General features: G+C 43.8%; 2 protein-coding genes across 2 annotated transcripts in view; one reads left to right on the top strand and one right to left on the bottom strand.

Moving 5' to 3' along the window:
* Nucleotides 1-22,894, top strand: part of piwil1 (piwi-like RNA-mediated gene silencing 1) — an 82,502-nt gene that overhangs the window by 17,075 nt on the left and 42,533 nt on the right. Inside the window, exon 23 of the transcript XR_013300409.1 lies at nucleotides 13,571-13,698. The gene's annotated coding sequence lies outside the window, so the exon portion shown is untranslated. The remainder of the gene's footprint in view (nucleotides 1-13,570; nucleotides 13,699-22,894) is intronic.
* Nucleotides 1-22,894, bottom strand: part of rimbp2b (RIMS binding protein 2b) — a 70,736-nt gene that overhangs the window by 7,493 nt on the left and 40,349 nt on the right. Inside the window, 21 exon segments of the mRNA XM_077601561.1 lie at nucleotides 58-161; nucleotides 327-386; nucleotides 480-648; nucleotides 712-893; nucleotides 3,067-3,192; nucleotides 3,577-3,685; nucleotides 5,057-5,788; nucleotides 7,278-7,442; nucleotides 7,600-7,749; nucleotides 8,460-9,080; nucleotides 9,321-9,472; nucleotides 11,134-12,006; nucleotides 12,080-12,189; nucleotides 12,450-12,529; nucleotides 12,667-12,818; nucleotides 13,191-13,392; nucleotides 14,854-14,874; nucleotides 15,062-15,112; nucleotides 16,418-16,522; nucleotides 18,773-18,895; nucleotides 19,521-19,610. Of these exon segments, the coding sequence (XP_077457687.1) occupies nucleotides 58-161; nucleotides 327-386; nucleotides 480-648; nucleotides 712-893; nucleotides 3,067-3,192; nucleotides 3,577-3,685; nucleotides 5,057-5,788; nucleotides 7,278-7,442; nucleotides 7,600-7,749; nucleotides 8,460-9,080; nucleotides 9,321-9,472; nucleotides 11,134-12,006; nucleotides 12,080-12,189; nucleotides 12,450-12,529; nucleotides 12,667-12,818; nucleotides 13,191-13,392; nucleotides 14,854-14,874; nucleotides 15,062-15,112; nucleotides 16,418-16,522; nucleotides 18,773-18,895; nucleotides 19,521-19,610 (4,377 nt within the window).

Here is a 22,894-nt window from a genome sequence, read left to right on the forward strand (position 1 = left end):
CATCTAGTGGAAGTATTACACAATCCCCTACTACAAGTGTGTTTTGTAGGACGCTACCTCAATATCAATGTTTGGAGAACTCTCTCTTGGGTCGTAGTCATAGAGGGCCACCATTCTGCGGGTGGACATGGCGTGCTGACGCCCACTGCGTCGGTTTCTCTCTGCGAAGTAGCAAAACGAGAAGAGAGGTTGTACATTATACTGAAGACTGATGACACTGATTGATACGTATAGCTTTATCTTAAGGGGTTTGACTTGAAAGATCAAGAAACATCCCAGATAAATGTTTTTCAAGCAAAAAGCACAAGAAAATAGAGGACACAGACCTCGCTTGGACTTTCTGGACCTGCGATTTATTCGTCCGTCTTTGAAACGATCGCAGTTAACTTCGTGGGGAAGCAGAAAAATTGGGAAAAACAAAAGAGAGAGACATCAAAAATCATATTAAACAGGGCCAGAACGCAAGATGTCCCGCCTACCTAACTTCTCTACGGGAGTGTTGAGTGGGAGAAAGCCCTGTTTAAGAAGCTGGCCCATCATGTTGCAGTCCTCCGTTTGGATTTCAGAGACCATGTTACAAGGAATCAAGCCCACTCGGTCTCGGATTTCTGCTCTGTAGAATCCGTCGGTGTCTTTGTTCCCAAACACCTAAGAGGCGGGAACATCAATGAGAAGTTGCTTGGACTCGGGAGTCTCCGGGCAGACCTTCACCTTGATGACCTGGCCCTCTTTGAAAGGAAGTTCCTCGTCGGCAGCGTCAGGGTTTGGCGACATGGACAGCGGGTCGTAGTCGAAGAGGGCCACGAAGACACGGGTTATCTGGTCCGCTTCGGATTCCTCAAAGTAGTCCAGCGGACGGCGTCTGCGTCCATGCCTGCGTCCGCCATAGCTGTCTGAAACAGAGAGGAGGTCTCTGCTGGTACTACAAGCCTTGAAATGCTATCCGGGACCGATAAGGAGGGACGACGTGACATGCAAGTGGGTGAAAAGAGCCAATTGGTGTTGGGAATCCTTCTTTGAAGTCAAATTTGAATATGAGGATAAAGAACTGGAAAGTCATTTGAGTGCTCGTGAGTCTTTAATGATAGAATCTTGTCAAAGAGTAGTCAAAAATAAATGATCAAGACTTGCACAGATCCATTAACTATGGAAATTGTGCAATAAAGATCATTTATGTGGCGGTTTACCTCTGCATAGTGGAAACCGATAGTGTAATTGAAGTTGAGGATTCGGGCAGAGAGAATGTGACTGAAAGGAAAATGGTTGTTGAGGCTCGCCTTTGTAATTTGACAATTCTGGATACGAAATTGAAAGTGTCAGAGGAGGAAGGGAATCCATGATTCTGGGGAAACTTATCTGAAAATGTGAAAACCCAGACATTTTTACTAGTGTATTTTTGATGAGGCCAGGACCAACGACGCCAGCTAAACTCTTGTTTTGGTTCCAAAAAGGATTTTGGACTTCATGGAGCACCAAACCAATCTCAAATCCAGTTCAGAAGGACTTTAAACTGCAATCTTGACTCTTTCCACATACGTGTGTGATACATGACAACATTCAAGTAGCTTTTGTGAGACGGGAAAAAAATGAATGATGTGCAAGATGAGGACAACACAAGAAGCAAAGCACGGTTTCTCATTGCTGTTTCACTCCCTCAACTCATAAAGGCCAAGTCAAAAGGTTTGGACGTCACGAGGAAAGGAGTACTGCATACACTTTTTCGTCATTTCATGCAAAAAGGGCAGCAGTCTGGAAAGAGGAAAACCATTAAATTCCAAGTGACAGATATAGGACCGTGAGGTTGGAAGAGATGAACCTGACATTAATTTTTCATGCTTCTTGTGAATCACCATGTGAAATATTTCAATGGCAGAACCAAAAATCTGACCAATTGTTATAGGACAAGCCCAAACTAACGAATAGGTTTAGGATGAGGAAAAATGTGATCTATGGACATGAATAACTCCACCTCTCATTCTCAAGATCAGTGTGGCCACGGCCTATAATCGGAGGCGGGGCTTAACAATATGAAGCGATGCTCCGATTCCTTCTTTTCTTTTGCTATGCGCTTCCAAATTAGCAACGTATTCCGGGTTTACGGTTTCAGTAAGTAGTTTTGTATCTCCATCTATCTTTAAATTAAATGAGCACGTGTCACGAACCGTAAATTCACACCGTAATTACCCAGCCCAGACACAAAAAACAAACAAAATGGGATGGAAAGATTGATGCATAGGGCCCACACTACATAGCTAGCAAGTTTCTAGACGATTGGTTCACAAATGACGGTGCAGTAAGAATTCAAAGTTAGTTTTTACAAGAACAACAACAACAAAAAATGTAAATTTCTCTGAGAACTATTCCTATCCCAAAATTAAAACTCACCTTGACCTTACTTATTTATATAATAGATAATAAATGTAATACCCAGCGTGAAACCCATTTTTTTGGTTTTGCAAAACATTTTCACAATGAGTCCATACAAGATTATTTCAAATGTGGTTTTCCGCACACCTAATTTACCACACTAGAGATTCCATTGGACACTAACTCCTTACAGAAAATTAAGAGTGAAAAGGTGGCAACTAGTGGAAGAAAACGGTAGAGGAAGGGTAAAATAATAATAAGGAAACCGTTTGGATTGATTCCATTTGAACAACAAGCATTAGCAGAAGTTCAGTTCAGCTCGGCAACTTCCAGTTTGGTCCAATAAGCCTCGATAGGTCTCTCATTTCAATCAAAATTCTGCCTTTGAATCCATTATTCAGCAAAAAGCCCTTCTGTGGATGCTGGTGCTTTACTTATAATCTGGTCTGGACTGTGATACCGACTGAACCAAACTGTCTTGCTCAGTGATATGGCGATGCAAGATGATTGGGAGGTGTTGGGCTTTCTCCAGAAAGCCAAGTGGCCAATCGTTGTCTTTTCAATCAGTTGCAAGGGAGTTAGTCGGATACAAAGGCGCTAAGCGTCCAGCGGATCGCACAGATTGCCGTTCTTAGCCTTTTCTGGCATTGTCAAGTTGACCTCAAAGTCTTGACCTGGGTGAGAAGCTGCGCCACATACCATAATGATCCTCTGAGGACATAGATGGCCATATCCTTCGCCGAGCTACATTGCCATAGTAAACATCCTCCTTGACGGGTGAGGGGTTCCCCTCACTCCCCTCACTGTTACTGTCCATGGTGATCTCTACAGGAAACACCAATCACAGCATCATGGTCAGTGATTCCACACACACAGTTGCGCACTCGCGTTCCATTCAATCATGCTAGGAGATGAAGCCAAGGGAAAGGGGGACGGACACGAGGCAATAGGGTCTCACTTTTGAGTCGTGTAAAACAGCAATGTTTGCACTGTTGCGTTGGCCACGTGTAAACATGTCAGTCTACTGTCAACACGGGTTTATCGGGCATCAATTTCCTGTGAAAATTGCTCACGGATATTTGTTTAGAGGGGCTGTGTGGCGGTTAAAGCGCTATGGAAGCAATGTAGAGCTAGCTACATGATTGCAACAGACATCCGTGGCCCTCCCGATGGGGAAGGGACGTCTCCTGGGGTGGTGACCTCACTAACCAATGGATGGGATGGGTCTTCGCTGAGGGGGGGTGCCCATGTGAGACGGCCGCCGCCCCGCATGGTCCAGACGCTCAGCATTCCCGTGAGACGGAGAGTTTCCAATCAGCTTTAGGGATGAGAAAAGACAGAGTGTTACGATAGCTTGATCGGATCAGGCAGGAAGAGTTAGCATTTGAAACGATGACCAACAAAATCCCACAAGTCGCTCGAAACATTGACGTAAAACGCCAGAGGAGCAAATGATCAGGCCATTTGTCCTTAGACAGGCTGAATGACTGAAAATAAAACGAGAAAGGAATACAGGAACAGATGAGTTAAAACAACCCCCAACGCGGATTGGGGTTCGTAGAGCCACATGTTGGACTAAAGACCATTTCTTTGGTTTGTTTTGTTCTCCGCATGTCAGCTCCATGACAGGAAACAATCAGGACGGTGTTATAGGAAAAAACAAATAACACCAGCATTATCTGTCTCTATCTCTAAACTAGAAGTGAAAATCTATAAAGTAGCGAGTGTTTGAAAGTTTGTCCTGTCAAATTAAAATACCTTGTCCGCGTAGCATACCCCAAACGCTTTTAAACATAGCGTTCTAAAATTCTTATAATTGTCACATTCTCCTGCTGGCCTGTTTGTGACTTTTCATTACAGAGCCCAGGTGTGTCGTGGTGGGCGGAGCTCCCTGCATCACACCTGTGTTCCATGTCGTTATCACAGCATTTAAAAATAGGCTAGTCAAGAGAAAGGGGCTAAGATATAGCTTTGCTAGATGCCCGTTTGACAGAAGTTCTTCAATGAACTGAGGATTTCTTGTCTAGACCTGTCAAGTCCTTCTCCTTGATCAAGACCAGGATTAAATTTAATAACAAGGACCACTACAACAACACATGCTTTTTTGTGATACCATCTTTATGCAACGCCTAAAATGATTGCAACCTTAATTATGTCAAGAATAACTTCTCTGGTCTTGGTTTCTATGGTCTCGGTTTGTCTCGGTCAAGGAGAAACCTACTAATAGGCTTGCATAACTTCCACAACAATCAAATGAGTCAAGGAGAAACAATTTGAATAGTGGATGTCCCTTATGTGTATGTATGTCAGCCATATTAAGCTTGCACAAGATTACGAAGTCCTGATTTTTTGGAGCCAATGGAGAGAAAGCGCAAACTAACCACCCGTTGCACGCTTTGGAAAAGGACCGTTACCCATAAGGACGTGACATGTCAAAACTTGAAAATGGCCTTTAGGTAAAGCAAAGTTTGGCTGTCTACAAAAAAAGAACACCTGTCCGTCGGAGAAGTTTCCAAGCAAGTCACACACCAAACAAAGACGTCAAATCAGAGCAACCATAAAAGGCAATCACAAAAATAAACCCATGAAATGACAAGAAAGGGGGATACTATTCATGACGAAAAAGCAGACAACATTCAGAAAGCCAAAAAAAAATGCTTGCTGACTGTAAAGTGCGAATCACACACACCAGCGATTGGTCCCAGTGGAGCCTGGACAAAGACTGGGCCTTAGCCTCCCTGTGAGGACTGTAATAGACTCTGTCCACCTCGTTCAGCCTGCCCTCACTCAAGGCCACCTCTCGGGAATAGTTGCGTGACCTCGAGTGTTCCCGGTCCCGGTTTTTAAAGTCCCCAGTGTGGACCAAGTTGGGCCGGATCATGTCGGCAAAGTCCCCCTCCACGCTGCATTGCCTCGTCAAGGTTCTCTTGCGGCCCATGGCCAACGCTCGCCTCTCCACCGGACCTTCGCAATGGATGACTCGCAGGGGAGCCGCGTGGGTGTAGTAACCTCGGTGACCTCGACCCATGGAGCCGCCTTCTTCCTCGCTGCCGCAGTCCAAACCGCTGTCGGGGCTCTTGGTGTTCTGCCGGCTGGCTCGGCCGGGGAGGCGGTCGTCGGCGTGGTAGTAGTAGCGGATGTCGGCGAAGCGGGGCGAAGAGCGTTGGCGCTGCAAATGGCGGAAACGGTGGTGCCCGTGGCCGTCGAGGCCGCACGGCCTCCGGCCGGCCCGCGGCGTCACCGGCCGACCGCCCTCATCGAAGCGGAGGCGCTGGCCCATGTTGTCCACGCCGTCGTTTTCTTCCTCCACTTCTGGGATGCTGTGGAGACGCTTGCTCCGGAGGGACTTGTGCTTCACCACCTCCCTCTGGAGGTCCCAGCAGTCTCGTTCCTGGGCCAGGTCCTGACGCTGGTAGTACGCCTCCACCGAGCAACGTTCCACGCATTTTCGCAGTCGGGTTAGTCCGTTCGAAAGGTTCGGTTTAGCGTTTGGGAAGGGGGAAGTCGACACGTGTTTGAAGGTTTTAACACGGGCGGGGAAACGACACGACATGTGAATAGAGTAAATGGGGGGAAAAGACAAAATAAAGACAGAATTAGTTATTTGTGACAATAATGCAACTCATGCAGTCGCAGTCCGTGAAGAGGAAATGGCATGCTCTGAACGGGAATCTGTGAAAAGATGGAGTGACCAATGGGACGTGAGCACAGTGGTTGGAGGGGGAAAAGAAAAGGAATTGTTTGAATAACTTAAAAAAAAATAGGTTGGTGGATTCAAGCGTTTTCTTGTAAGGGGTAGAGAAAAATAAATGAGATTGTGATAACCCAGAAAGCATTGTGAAGCTGAGCAAGGCATAAAAGTGGGACTTAACATATGATGCACATATTTAGTAAGCATTTACATTTGCAATATATACAGAAATTCTACATTGTTCGTTATTATTAGAATTTGGTGAATGTACAGGTGAATGGCAAACAAGCTTTCACTGTACTTGAAGTGGGTCATCTACAACATTTATATACAAGTCAATGGAAACCACAAACTAATGATGATATTTCATTAAAAAAAGGCAAAGTATATGCAAAAAAGAATAGCTTCAATGAAGATTTTAGTACAGGGGGGTCAAAACTATGTTCTCCATTAGTTGAAGGGTCAAACCTGACAACACGCTGAAACAAAATTGTAATTTTAATATTTTGTTTTACATAATGGTTAAGGTTTTTTTGGTGCTTGTAGTCCTTAACTCATTAAATTCTATTGACACTTCTATAAATCATTTTTAACTTGTAAAGCTGCTATATTTATTCACTCTATCTTATCAATAAGTTAATATTTTAAATACCTTTTTAAACACAATCTCTCCTATTTACCTGATTCCGATCGTCAATAACAAAACTGGAAGGATTTCGCATTGCATCCTTCAACTTTTTTAAAGTTTTTTTTTAAGTTTGCACACCCCTGTAATAGCATTACGCTTCCCTTCGTTACATGTTGCCACCACTGTTGCTTTACATCCACACGAAACAGAATTGTACTGATAATAATGATCAATAAGAAAAATTAAAACAAGAGATGACAAACATGAGCAAAAAAAATACATTTAAGTGCTCACTTAAATGAGATTCCCATGTGCACTTGTTATGCCTGGAACATTTGAAATTGCACATTTTGCTAGCAAAGCACATCCAAATGCAGCTCAACCCAGAAATGGACATTTTATTCCGCTTCTATCTGGCAACATGCAGTACTTGTAATTGTACATACTATATGCCGCAGTTTCACGAACTGAAGGGCTCGTTAGTTAATTCTGCTAAATTACAAACACCTTGGTGACCACATTCTAGCCTACCAGGTCTTTCCCTAAATTCCCCTAAAAACAACAATATGGATGGAGATACGTGGCAGGTACCTTTAGAGAGTTGTGAGAGTTGATGCTTCTCCTGCGGCCTTCTTCTAGTTGCATCTCCGAGTAGAGATCTTCTTCGTCCTCCTCCATGATGTCGGATAAGTCGGATCCGCGGCTGCTCTCGGTGTAGTACTCCTCGCTGTAGTGGTGGTGATGGTGGTAATGGTGCTTAGGGGGAAACAAATAACTATAATATATTGTTTGTTGATACAAAGGTCAGTGTTTCTGAGTTGTGAGAGGGTGCTCGTATATCAACAAAAGTAGTCGTTTTACTGCACTTGGAGAATGACTGGAGGGACTTTTGGTCAAGTTGAGGGGACAATACCTGTCTTCCCAGTTCGGAACCTCGAAGAAATTCATCCACCGAGGCGCCTCTTCGTCTGGCGTGAGGAGAATCGTAACCATCCTCCTCCTCGTCAGAGTTAAGGGGGTGCAGAGCATTACCGCGCTCACTGAAGATGTTCCTCTTTTCGACCTGATGAGACAAAAGAGTTCATGCTGAATGTCGCTTTGTCTTGAAAACCACTATAAATCATCTTTTGTGCAAATTTTACTGGTTCTGGTTGGGTAAATACAACATTCGCTGTCTGGATGTGACAACAGAATGGCCTTTAATGAATACTAATTCTTCTAAATAAGTAATTCCAGAATAGAAGAGGCATCCAAACCCATGTTCGCCACTACTGAGCTAATCCATGCAATTTGATTTCTTGTTGAATATGTGGATTATTTAACATTTAAACACTGGGAAGTAAACGTACTCTATCACGTGTCAAAGTGGTGGTCTGGGGGGCCAAATCTGACCCGCCGCATCATTTTGTGTGGCCCGGGAAAGTAAATCATGAGTGCTGACTTTCTGTTTCAGGATCAAATTAAAATGAAGAGTATAGATGTATATTAAATTACCTGATTTTCCCCTCTTTTAGATCAATAATTGAAATTTTTTTCTGTTTTTAGTTCAAAAATCATTTTGTAAAATCTAAAAATATATAAAAAAGCTAAAATAAACATAGTTTTAGATCTATAAAAAACTGAATATTCAGGGTTTTCAATCCAGTTCTTTTAATCCATTTATTAAAAAATCTAAATATTATATCTAAAATGGTCCAGCCCACATGAAATCGAGTTGACGTTAACACGGCCCGCGAACCAACCCGAGTCTGACACCCCTGGACTATATCATACCCTGTTGCCTTCAGCAAACACCCTCTGAGCGGCTTCCCTGGCCATGGCCTTGGCGATGGTGTTGGGGATGGGGACTCCCTGAGGCTGCGGCAATATCCTCTGAGGAGAGGGCGATCGCCGCGTCGGGAAGGGCGGCGGCTCCAGGTTGGCGCCACGCATGGGAGGCAGCGGGGAAGGGCAGCGTTCCCAGGGCGGACCGGCCCGCATGCTCGCCACGTGCTCTTTGGTTTCGGGCTCTCTGGCACTTAGGAGCGGTTTGGACTTGGCCACGGGCTGGCGTGGGAACGGAGGGTGACAGGTGGACTGCGGGGGCAAGGTGTGGGGCTGGACTCGGGGCAGAGGCTGCATTTGGGGGTGGGGGTGAAGCGGGGGATACGTGGACGGGTAAGGGGGGTGAGTTGGAGGGATAGCCGGGTGGGGCAAGGTGTGCGGGGGGCCTGGAGTTCGATGGGCGAGATGAGGGGAGCCCAAGAGATTATGCGGGATGACGGCCACGGGGGAATCTTGGGACTCTCCTTGTGTTGATAACGTCTTTACAATGATCTCCCTGGCTTCCAGGCCTTGGATTCGGTTTAACTCCACTGTCACGTAGTCCGCTGTTGGGTACAAAACCTCGGCAATCTGTGCACAACAACCACAGCCAACAATTCAGTGATCAATACTACTACTCAATCAAAGATCTTCTAATAAGTCTGGTTTTACAATATGGGGAGGAGAAAGCTATGATGATGAAGTGCGTAAATTGGGACTTTTTACTCTAGCTGGTTGTTAACATTACTTTCTTTGTCCTTCAGATGGCGACAGAGCACTGTTGACATAAAAAAATCCTATTGCCACAGCAACCTAGCAACAAGCTAGTACCTTTTGTCCCTTTGTGCATACAGCATAGCCAATTACACTGGCACCGTTGGAAGTACCAGCTGTAGTCAGCTGTGGGGGTTTCCATCTAACCTGCAGAATCCCAGGTGTCTGACCACATTGGACCTGAACCTCCTGTGGTGGGAGAGGGGGACCTGGGGACCACACAAACATTTTATTATCATTCTTAATCATAGCTTTTTCATCAATTGCAATCATTTAATACTCCATTAAAACGGCGCAACATGCAGAGAGATTTAAACATTCTTGCTCAATATGCAAGAGAGTCAACGTCATTGTGGTCATGGGCGGATCACCGAGGTGGAATTGGGGGGCAAATGCCACCCTGAAAGACAGGGGGTGCTAGAGCCTATCCTAGCTAACTATGTGCACCAGGCATGGGACACCCTGAATCGGTGGCCAGCCAATCCCAGGGCACGAGGAGACTGACGACCATTCACAATAGGGGCAATTTAGAGTGTTTAACCAGCCTACCCTGCATGTTTTTGGGATGTGGGAAGAAACCGGAGTACCCTGAGAAAACCCACGCAAGCCCAGGGAGAACATGCAAATTCCACTCATTGGGATCAAACCCTCGACCCCAGAACTGTGAGACTGACACGCTAAGCAGCTGTCCACCGGGCCGCATCATACTCGTTGAGACTCGTGAAAAATTAGAGAGAACATTGACCTCAGTTATCCGATTGTCGGTTTAACTCCCAGACAAGAGAGCACAGTTGTTTCCACAGTCTGTCAGTGCTGCATACGAGCAGCCCTCAGTGATTAGATGCATTTAACAGCGCGTGTCTCTATGAAGCTAAACCCGTGCCAACACATTTCCACCCACGCACCAAACACACTCTTAGACCAGAGGCTAAATCCTTTGATTCTTTTTCAATTTGTAATGTTCAAACTTCGGGCTACACGCCGATCTCTTAATGTCTTACTTTGCAAAGTTAATTTCACTTATCCCGGCTGCATACACTGAATTTGTAGCAAGGGACTTAAAGCTGCGTTTGGTGACTAAATATGTAATTTTTTAGTCTAGTTGAATTGTAATCCGTGAAATAAATCCTCTTTTGGGTGAACCTCTACCATGCCCTAAACCTGTGAATAAGTTGAGCGTAGCGTACACTGCGTGGACTGGTGAGTAGAGTAGAGTAGTAGTTGTAAATGGTACATGAAGAGGCTATAGTAGCACTTTTGTCTCTGTAATTACAATGCACTTAACAGCCTCTCATTTGCTCATTTACGCACACATTCTACGGGGTTCAGTTCCTTGCAGAGGGTGGGCATTCGGATCTGGGTCAACCAATGGCCCCTTCTACCAACTATGCTGGAAATGTCTTTTACATGCTACATATTATATATGTTAAATGTAATTACTAGTACTAGCATTGGGAGTTGGATCCGCTCTACCATCTCCTCCCTATACAGTAAAAACATACTGTACACATGACATACAAAGAACAGTACTACATGCTAGTATGTACTAGTATTAGCAGTTGTCTCCATTCTTTCTTATCATCGTTCGTTTGAGTCTGTCTGTTCTCTAAAATGTAAGTTCTTATCTGACTATGAATCAATATATACATATTGAAAAGTACTATAGTGATCTTTCCCTGTCAAACGTAGCAAATGAGTTTAACTTACTTTGTGATCTATACAATTTTATAGAACTACACCCAGAATAGGTGGTCTACAGTGCTTAGTCATGACTTAATTACTAGGAACCGAGTGCTAGTGCTTAGTCAACAATGACTTTAGCATCCTGAATGAAGAGTTGCTTTTATCGCGAGTCAACTCGCAAGCTCACCTGCAGGTTGAGTGCAGAACTCCACGGAGATTTCCCTCTTGTCCCTCTGCTCGTTGGGAAGCTGCCAAGGCACCTGGTGCGTCTGTGCCACAACCTTAACTTTGTAAACCGTCATGGGCTTGAGGTTGAGGAATTGATATTTATAGCCGCCGGCCTTTATCATGTCGTACTCCGCTCCGTTGAGAAAGAGGGTGTGACCGTAGTTGCTATTGCTGGGCATCCACGAGAGCTCGGCTGAACTCTGCGTGATGTTGTCCACCCGCAAGTAGTAAGGTGCCACCACCACGTCTTTTCCCACCAACACGGTGCACCGGAGCTCGTCCGACAAGCCTCGCTCGGTCACGCTCTGCACGGATATTCGGTAACTGTTGGTTGCCAGGTTAAGTTTCTCGATCAGCGACTTAGTCCTGCCCCCGTAGGGGACACTCATGCGTAACTCCTTATCCACCAGGACATTATAGCCACTGATGGAGCCCCAACCGGGAGGAACCACGGGGGGATCCCAGCCGATGATGATGCTCTTGGCCAACTGTTTGATCAGGTTGATGCGGCGAGGATAAGGCACAAGGTTTTCACCGACCTCGTCGATATTGACATCTAAGGTTCCTGTCCCGTTGCTGGAGGAACCCAGGAGGTCCACGCCCAGGCCGCCGCTGCTGTTCAGACAGCTTTGTTTGCCGTCGGACAGCAGGCTACCTAAACCCGTCCCGATCCCCCTGCTGACCCCCAGTCTCTGAGATCCCAGGCTACTGTGGTTGAGGTTGCCAGGTTCTTTAGCTACCGAGTCCCTGCCTTGAACGGAGGATTTTTCCTCCTGTATAAAATCCACAAAATTGGAAGGGACCAGCCCCCGTTGGCCATCGAGGAGCTCTCCTGAATTATCAAATGGGAAAACCACGTGAGGATTCTTTCAAAAATGAAGAAGAGACGATAAGTGGCACCAGACCTTCGTAAAAGCCATCCTCATCCATCGTTCCGTAAACATAGAGGTACTTTCCTGCCACCAGGGGGAGCTCGGCTTCCGGATGTTCATTTGGCCCGTCGTATGGATTGTAACTAGCACAAAAAGCACATGGTTAACAAATCTTACCTCATTTCTCATGAACCCAACGCGGCAATCAAAGGGTTAATTAATACAAAGTGAAGCAGGAACATAAGTGTAACGAACCAAGCTTAGTTCAGATCGCAGTATTACAAGGACGAGCTATGCCGAATAGATTTTTAATCGGTCGATACATTTGCAAATAGTCGCAATGCACATGAGAAATCTAGTGTTTTTTAGAAAAGAAAATGTATTAAAATACAAAAAGACTTACCTATATCGAGCTATACACAGACGAACCTTCCCTGTAAACCTCGGTTTTGACCTGGTGGTGGAACCAAGGTCTTTGTCCATCTATAAAAAAACAAAACAAAATAATACAGTACCGCAGATATCCAAGCTAGAACTGACCCTTGAATTCTAGAGATTATGCACTTTCATTCACTGTCTTCATAAAACTGCATAATTTACAATGGAACACAACTACAAACCTCCGACAGAAGCGTCCTTCCCGTTCCGATGCCTCGACTACGAGTTAGAAACGTTGGCTTGACAGACAGGAGCTCCGCCGGTTTATCTCCGCTGCTTTGGAGTGGACGAATCAACTCCGATATCAAAGATCTGCTTGTTTTAGTCTCACTGCCTGCGGAGCAAATAATCTCATCACTCGTGACATCTCGACAACAAAACTCCAATGTGGGCCACTCAAATTGGTGACAACATCCGAGGTAGCAAACTACTTTTGAAAAAATTATCAATAAACTGACTGAAACACTAGATTATTCCACTTTTGGTCATTTTACATTTGTTTTATACTCTTCCGCAACCCAACCACCTTTACGCCCTCAAACTGGGCCCCAAATAGTTGGGGGCCCGGTTCCAGCTGCACCCCCCTATGTTCCGCCTCTGGATGGAAGTATAAATGGCAAAAGTTCTGACAAATTAATCCCCCCCAAAAGATGCATGTCAATATTTCTTCCATTTTCCATCAATAACTGCCATGGCCAATCCGCACCTTTGCCTACGGGGGCTGCCAATCCATTGAGAAGCTGGGAAAGCGACTTGTTGGGAGAACCAGGAGTTTCACACACTGTCAAAGGTTCCGTGCTGAGGATGTCAAAGCCCGCCTGCAGTCGGAACTTCTCCAGCTCTTTGGACAGCAGGTTGAACTGCTCGCTTTGATTCCGACATTTCTCCTCCAGCTCACGCACTTTGGCCTGATGGCGGTTGAAGGCAAAAATAACAAGTGCAAGTTGCAAACAAGGCGCAACATGATTGCAATTTAAACAGATAAATGTGTCATGTTTTGTTGGCGTTTCGGTGCTTGGGTGTGTTTCCTTGTGTTTCCTGATTGTATGAGTTTCACCTGCTGTGTCTTTTCTGTCTCTCCTTCAGGTATTTGGTCATCAACCATTGTCAGTGCATTTAAACCCAGTGCATGTGCGCATCGGCGTAGAAGTATTTTCTGGGTCTAGTTATGATGCCTGTCGTCGGTGTGTGTTTACCCGTCTTCGCCCTTCCCGGTAAGTTTGTTTTCTTTGTTAAAAAGATTTACAATTAATGTGTAAGACTTGTTCAACTTCTAGGTGTAATGCCAATTAACTCAAAAAGTTGATTTTACAATGTTTGTTAAATGTATTACAGTGAGTGGTAAAATATATATAATACAATGTAATGTTTTTTTATTCATAGTATTTATAGTTTTACTACTTGGGGAGTGAAATATTCTTTTAGTTGATACCTGCTGCACTTTTTTTTTTTAGAATCACTGCCTTAATTAAGTTTATGAGATGGAAAGTCACAACAGAGAAAATGACGCAATGCACAATCACAAAAATGAATATGAAAACATTTAGCATGCAAAACTGGGAAAAGCAGCATTCCTATTCTTTTCTTACTAGAAAAAAAATCAACTTCATGTAAAAAAAGACTTAAAAGTGTTGTGAATGCCAACATGAATTTTTTTTGTTAATCACATAATGACGCTGCATTAGTTTCATGCTGCTTTACACCAACTGTCAGCAAGACATGCACGTGCAACCATTCTTGATCTCATGCATTGCTGTCACTTCTAAATCCTATAAGTGAACATACGGTATATGAGAGTATCAATTAAACACTATTCATCAATGCATACTCTGATTGATCTCATCAAAGTGTAACGTTATTCTAAAATTGCGGCATGTGAGCTCAGCGACGACAGCCGACTTGACTTGACGCATTTTCTGAATGTTTAATTTGCCAAATCTTTTCATCAAATATTAACAAGATAGGCTGAATATTTCTCTGTGATCAATGCAAAGGGAAGTTTTGATTATACTGTCAGTCATATTTCAGAGGCTGGCGTGTGAGTTTGCTTTGATGGGAAGGGTGGGCAGTAAGACCCCCGGAGGGAAACCTCACAAGACCCAATGTAACAATTTTATTAGATTTAATTTAGACTTTGTCATTGTAAGAAATTGGTATTCATTTTTTTTTTAATCTCCAAAGGCCCTTTTAAAAAAAAAATCAAAGGTTCACTTTTACTTGTTAATTAGATAATCGAATTTATTTTAGATGTCCAATCGGATTTACGATATATGTCCAATTCATTTTGACAGGGTGGGTTGGGCGCTGCCAAACAAGTACTTCCTACTCATTTCACATAACAAGACACAAAAAAAGCAATTAATAAATACCTGCATGCTGTCCAAGTGGTTCTAAGCATCAAAAAAGTAAAAGAAAATTGAAGAAATCACTCATGCACATATTAATAGAAAGCCAACTTTATAAAAATGGCTATTTATGCTTTTATAGTTATTCAATATTATGATTTTAAAAAGCTCTGCAGGTTATATCAATTCATGAGAACTATAGACAGCCACACCCCTCAGTTCATCAGCTCACCTCTAATAGATAGACGGCGCCCTCATGTTCTTTTTTAGCCTCAACCTGAGCCTGGAAAACACAGTTAAAGTGCTTCAGATTGTGTCAACATTATTAGAATTGCTGTAGTTTTCATTGAAAATATTGCCAGGTTTCTATCTACGTAACATTGGTTATTATTTAACATAGCTAACATAAACGACCTGTCACGGCTGCTTGTGAAAGTCGCTGCTCTGATGTTGAACCCATGATGAGACTTGCCGCATCTATGCTTCATTTTGGCGTGCTATTGAGTCTCGGATGCCCTCCTTCTGACCTCATAGAGGCAAATCTATTCCTTCTATGCCAATGAACTTTCCTTTGTCATGCAACTTGAATAAAAAGGAGCTCGCCTATTGTGCTAGCTCAAAGTTCATTGGCACTGAAATGGCGGTGAGAACTCTCCTGAATGGTTTCTAATTTGTACAATAGTTAGATTATCCAAGTTCGATGTAAATAAGTTTGACTTCAACTCTAACAAAAACTAAATGGATTCCCGATGTTAGCAGCGCCGAGTATTTTACTTGTCATAAATTCTCCTCCATTTTTCCTTCTACAATGGTAATGAGAAGCAAATCAGTCAACATGTTTTTGCTCGTTAAATCCTGAAAGGATGTAATTTGTCAACCTAAATGATTGCTGACAAAACTGACCGCGGTATTGTGCTGGCGCGTCCCGTCGACGGCGGCGGTAATTGCCAACGATCAAATGATTCAAAGAATATGGCCCAGGACATATTTCTTTTAAGTGAAAGGAGCTTCTGTTGAGAGGAAAATACACAAGCATCCGTCGACTTAACACATTCATAAATCCATTTGGCTGGCAATTAATTTAGCGTCTGAAAGCAGATAAGCAGTAATGAGCTTCTGCTAATGAGAGAAAATGCCGCCTGAGAAGTGGCCGACTGTGAAGTCAGCGCAAAGACTGCAGCGCGGGAAAAGAACTGGTGACAATTCTTATCACGTTCGCACTATCAACAATCTCAGCCTTTGCTCCACTCGCTTTGACATTAAAGTCAGCTCCGGTGCACAAAAAGAGCACCAAAAATGGCCTGGGCCAGCACTTTTGGAGACGTGGGCTTCTAAAAGGTGCCATAACTGCTTTGCAATCGGGCGCCGCGATTTGCTTGCTCGTGACAGAACGATGTTACGGACAGGATTAGGCGGGGAAGACAGAGCTGAGGAACAGGGGAACGCTAAGGATGACAAATAGTTGGAGAGATGCCGAGCGAAAGGACTCTTTGGGTTGACTTTCACTTCTATTAGCTTGTCGCTGACACTGATTGGGGGATCGGGCGAGAGTAACTGTCGAGAAGTCTGCAGATTTGTCTGCTCTTACCTTCTGAAGAAGGTCAATCTCCTGCTGCTTCGCATTGAGTACAGCCAAGGCCTGCTCATGCTCCAACTCGAGCTGCTGCCTCCGCTCCGCAGCCTCGCGCATATGCTGTCCGCCGGCAAGGTTGGAGAGGTCGGAGAAGCGGGGAAGCCAGGGCATTGTGAGGGGAGGGAATAAAGACGGCTAATGTTAGTGGTACTAAGAGCCAAGGTAAAGTGCATCCCGGTCTTTTCACTCTACGTTGCGCTCAATGCAAGTGTTACATGCCCACTCGCGGAAGCTGTTTAACAGCGTGTAGTGCGGCGTACTGGCCTTAAAGTCGAGAGCAACCTGGACGACAAAGAGCAGTTCCCTCGTAAATGATGTGGGAATGCTGAGAGACTGAAAAACCGTAACAGTAATCATGGTGAACGCTCATGATGCTCATTACGTTACAGGGTCAGCCTGCGAGAAATATCGGACAGGAATTTTTAAGGTGAACGCCTGCTCTTTAATTCCCTGAATTCTATACAGTGATACCTCGACCTACGAGCAGCTCTACCTACGAGATGCTCGAGATACGATGAAAATTTCGATCGAATAATTTGCCCTAGATACGAGAAACATTTCGAGATGCGAGCAAGCCAGGTGGCCATGGCACTGTCTTGACGCATCTCTTTCGTGTATAAAATATATCTATGAGCACGGGGCAGAGCTTTGCATTTCCCCCCTGTTTTTTTTCCCCCACGTTGGTCAATGCATACTACATTTACATACAAAGTACACAGCAATGGATCGGCAGAGTTTTGCAAAGAAAAAGCGACCGTTGACAATCAACATTAAGAGCGAAATAATTGAAAAATGAGTGGTGTACGTGTCACCGAGCTAGCTCGGGAATACGAGAGGAATATGTCAACCATATCCACCATCCTTAAGCAGAAGGACGCAATTAAGGACACATTTTATTACTATTAAACCACTCGTTATTTATTCCTTTGTCAATATATGGCGAATTAGAAGAAATAAAACATTTTTTCCAATCCAATATCCTGTTTTTGGTGTTTTTTCAGAGGGTTGCAACGAATTAATTTGGTTTTAGTTCATTTCAATGGGAAACGTTCGCTCGAGTTACGAGAAGCTCGACATACGAGCTCAGTCCCGGAACGAATTAAGATCGTATGTCGAGGTACCACTGTATTTTGCTGCATGGCATAAAACCCCATATAAGAAACTTTACGACATTCTAAGATGGACTTCTTTTTTTACGGACTGTCTGTCAAATACGCCTCGGACTCGGTATTGAAATTTAGTTCTAAATGCTCACAAAAACCCGGAACTTCTTCTGGATAAATCCTGTTTGGGCCGAGAATAGTAGCCGCTCGTTGTCTCCTATTTTTCTAAACGAAAGCAAAAAAACAGCAGCTGCTTAATTACATCGGTATTAGCGCACATGCTCATCCCTCAGGATCTACAGGAAGAATAAAGCTGATGGTCCTCCAGAGTTTCACATCGCTGATCAATGCCCCGTTCACAGAGAGCCACTAGTAATCAGTCTCTGTCGGCGTCCACCTTTCACCCGAAGAAAGCTCGTCTCTCAGCATTCCCACTCTTTATCGCGGCAACCGCTGCGTGACCGCGGTCCGCACCGAGCGTAATCAGATCAGTAATTGAACCAAACTCCATATGGATGAGGACAGAAAACATCAATATGCATCAAGCTCCGTTTGCTTCCACCTTTGAGTAACACAGTACTGAACGTCATTTGCATTTTCGGCGTGAAAAGGGTGAGCAAATTCCAAAAGTCCGCCTCTATCACCCGTGATCATTCCTAACGTCAAAACCAAAGGACGGAACGGAGTCTGATACGCCCGTCCTCCATTCCCTTGTGACATTGCATAGAAAGTGAAAGAAGCCAAAGCAAGCGTGCTAGCGGAAGCTTGGGATAATGTGTGGCTAGGTGACATTATCGTCAGGGGGTGGCGGGGCCGGCCTGGCTATTCCACTCCGCCTCATGCAACAATCGCATTCTCCATGGTGTTGCCAGGTGAGCATTCAAACGCTACGTCTGTAAACATCGCACCAATGAGTGAACAACACTGCTTCCTGGTTGGGCGTAGCCGAGATACCTTTTGATTCTAGATGGGAAAGAGGCAAACGGGGATGGGAAACATATGAAATATTGGAATAGGAGGGAGAAGGTCTGTCACTTCTCCTGGTCAGACCTTCCAGCACGGCACTAGAAGGCAACAGACACGTGAGGGATGTTAGACGAGGTGTAAGAGTCAGCCGGTTTCAGGCCGTTGAGAACAGGGCGAACACGAGGACTTGAATTGGGAACCCGGACGAGACGTGGGCTTCACCTACGAGCCGATTTCTCACCTTGAGCACCTGCTCTAGGTTCTCCAGTTTGCCTTGGAGATGGTTTCTCTCCCACAGGGCTAAATCTCTCTCCTGCGTCACAGCACCAAGCGTATCTTTGAGTTGGGCATACTCAGACTTCACCTGTGCACACAACACAAGGAGAGAACAAAGCTAGGATTACACGGCGATTGTCACTTGTTTGTTTTTCCCGTGAAAACCAAAGCGTTTGCGATAAAGATGCGTTTTGTTTCGGTGTGAAGACGCGCCGGCTGTCAAATTTGCCGCTTTGTGGTGGTGATGGTGAACGAACTATGGAGGAACGGGGTGTTCTGATATTTTGGAAAACTTTGGAGCCGTTCACAGATATGTTTTTGAGGAAAGATCATTCGTTCAAACATTTTCCAAACCGTTTATCCTCAAAGGTCGCGGGCAGAGATCGTTTGATCTGGAATATTTGATCAAATGTCAATGCTGAACCAGATTCTTCTCCTCTACGTGCATTAGTTATTCATTATGAATATACTCTCACCTCAGAAACATTCACTTCTAGTTTTGAAAGCAAAGGTTTTGTTTGGGTGTTATTTTTGTAAGCAGACCCATCAGAAGTAATTGGTAAAAGAGCTTTTTCAAGAGATTTTTTAGTGGAAGCCACCATGTTTGCTAATACTAGTAATTCTCCTTCACTGCTGATTTTTAAAGACATTGTAACTTTTTTTGCATTTAATACTAATATGGAAAATAGAAAGTATTCTGAAAGTCTTCTTACCTTCTCATATTCAGATGATTTGTGGCTGCCGTTGAAAAACTGGAGGCTTAAGTGTGTCTTCTCCTGGAAGAAGTCTTGAATCTCATTCTCCTATGCAGAAAAAGGCAGAGGAAAATTGAGTGAACATGATGTCGATTAATATAGTCCGCAGAACTAAATCGAGGTTATCAGTGATATTCCATCGATTGAGAAGTACTCAATTTATAGACTGCTCACACATTCACGTTATGTTAGTGATCTAAAAACGGTTTGCCATCTGAATGCTGAAAATGTCATTTGGTATTTCCATGCTATATGTTTTCGTCGAGAGTCACTGAGAGACAAAATGTGTCTTCAGTAACGTATACTTTGCCGGAAAAGCATTCCCAAGTTCATTATATTGAGCGGCAATTATGCGCTCTGGCATTGATGGATGGATGTGACGTCTTGCCACATCATTATTGGGAACATCTATCAGTGTTTGGACTTGAAGTATAATGACAGCGTTGTATGAAAGCTCCACTTTTAGCCCTATTTTTAGCCATTCAATATAAAGCAGGTGTTCCACTTTCCTATGGCACTGCAGCGAGGAAAAAAATATAAAGCTCACTTGACATTGAGGACCGCCGCCTCAATTGTTTGCATGTGTACGCAATCCCCGGCAAGGTTCCATTTTGGAGGACTTTTGTTGACTTTTTTTTTTTTTGCACGCTAAATACGACTCACTTGAAACTAAAACGACAGTTTGCAATATAAATATATAGCCAAGGATTTCTCTCCTAAGCTAAAAATGATGTTTGTGCTAGCCGCACCGCAATTTGAGAGAAATTCTTGATGGTTCATGAAAGAAAATTGTTGCATAGACTATGAAAAAAATGCTCATATACGAGCATGACGGTGCTGGATTCCAGTGCGAGGGATAAGAAACCTTGACTAAATAAAACCCCGAGGACAGTATTACGTCCACGCACAGCACTTGCCTTCGTTAGTCGTAAATTGAAATAACATAGCCGTGGCCGTTGTCTTAAAACCTGACGTAAGGCCAAATGTTGGGGTAATCTTTTGTTTGGATCGTGAATTGCCTGTATAATTACATGAGGTATAAATGCTGCAATTACAGCGCATTGGTGGAGTTGTTTTCTTATTGTTTATTGGAGTGTGGGTTATGTCTAGACGTGGCCTGACTCAGCTCGGTGGACCACAGATGTGTGCTTAATGTCAACGCGGCTGACGAATGACTCAGTGGTGCCATTTAACACGGCAATAAAGCAAACATTTCGCCCTCTCCTTCGCAGCCTCATCTGCCTCCGACCTCCCACGCACCAAAAAAAAAAAAACCATCCTTATTAATTTCCGCAATGTCTTTTCCCAAAACGACCCAGAGAGCCGCTCTGAAGGTTACCCGCCATTTATTGAAAACCTCCCGACTGCACCCAAGCCACAACGCCATCGGCTCGTAAAGCGGCAAGCCGACGTTGTGCAAAATGAAACCCCCGGGTGGGGGACATAAAATCCTCGGGGTGCCGTGAATCCTTCCACGGACTATTGAAGAATACTCCTGAGGACAAAATGCGTGGCGTGCGGCTTCGATAAAAGCGCTGCCAATGACGCTTTTAGCAGAAGGCGTCGTGTTTGCAAACAGATCGCCGTCCAAGCCGAGAGGAACGAGACGCCGGGTTCGCGAGACTCGTACTCGAGGCTGCTTGTATTGATCTTTGATTAGCAGAGATACAGTACGTATTTGGGTGTCACTTGCAGAGTTGATGCTTGTTGCCATGGCAAGGGCTTGGACGTTACACTTAATTCTATGCCAGGGTGGAGGAACCAGATGGCAATGGTGGTGTTTACCATCAATCACTTGGAGGACGTGTAAACGCAGTAGCTGAATTTATCTGAACAGATATGCCATCAGTACTTGTGTTGTAATAGCGCTGTTGACTTGGTACTGCGACTAAAGGGAAAGAGAGGGGATTAAAGGGAAATTGGATTTTTGCTAACATGCTAATTAAGAATCACACTTGGACATGCATGCGTGCACCTATTGCTTTAGTATGTAATACAGTGGTACCTCAAGATATGAGCTTAATGCGTTCCGGGACTGAGCTCGTATGTCGATTTTCCCGTCACTCGAATGAACGTTTCCCATAGAAATGAACTAAAAACTAATTAATTTGTTCCAACCCTCTGAAAAAAATACCAAAAACAGGATATTTGATTGGAAAACCATTTTTATTTGTTCTAATTCGTCATCTATTAACAAAGTAACAAATAACTAGTGGTTTAATAGTACTAAAATGTGTTTAATAGTTAACTAAAATTAGATGGATTTTGCAGAAGGGAGAGAGAGACAGAGAGAGGGGGGAAATTTTCATGGTGACTCATTTTGCTCTACAAAAAAAATACATGCATGCTTTCCAATAGCAATTTAGACTCGATTTAGTACTTATTGTACGGCAACGCGCTCGTAAAATAACATAAATAATTTTTTTCATGAACTTTGATTACGATGCAGACACACTCAAAAATAAGTTGAATCTAACCTTACACTAAACTTAATTCTAATTTTGTTTTACATTTTGATATCTTTCTTCTCTATTGGCTCTATTTGCCCCGCCTCCATCCTGACTTTCAGATGCAAACTATCAAGGGTTGTTTGCTTTTGTATTCCCTTCAAAATATTCCCCAAATGATGCACACAAATGTCCTCACAATAGGATAACGCACAACCACTTGCCAACGAGAAGTAGTATATACAACATTCGCACTGAATAACGGGAAAAAACACTGAAAAAAATGCAACGCTCCGCCCAGTGCTCGCAGAGACATTACAAAGAGGGAGTTGCGACCAGAGACATTACACGAGGGAGTTGCGACCAGAAAGACAGCGCCCATGATGTTCTTATGATCAGCCTCTCGTGTTCGCTGTCTACTCGTATATCAAAATTTGTCTCGTATCTCAAGATAAATACTTGCTCAAAATTTTACTTGTATCTAAAAATTGCTCATATGTCGGGGCACTCTTATGTCGAGGTACCACTGTATAATGTAGGTCTTAACACCATAGTGTAAGCAACAATAAGACATCTAAAATGAGTGTATAAAAGTCAGTGATAAGAACAAGACAGTATGCTCACAGTTGACCAAACCGAGCAGACATGATAATTGACGTACAGAATGTTCTAAGATGAGGTTTAAAATGGCTTTAAAGGTATTTTATACTAATCTAAACTTCTGTAATATCAAAATAAATATCAACACGTACCCTATAACACTTTTTTGCCTTTGAAAAAGCAAAAAACTCAAAGAGAAAATGCAAAAATACCACATTTTAAGATTCAAACGCATGTGGGCTTTTTGTGTAACAGCTATAATCGTACACAAATGACATTACTATA

Source organism: Stigmatopora argus, chromosome 5 (assembly GCF_051989625.1).
Source record: "Stigmatopora argus isolate UIUO_Sarg chromosome 5, RoL_Sarg_1.0, whole genome shotgun sequence".
Taxonomy (NCBI): Eukaryota; Metazoa; Chordata; class Actinopteri; order Syngnathiformes; family Syngnathidae; genus Stigmatopora; species Stigmatopora argus.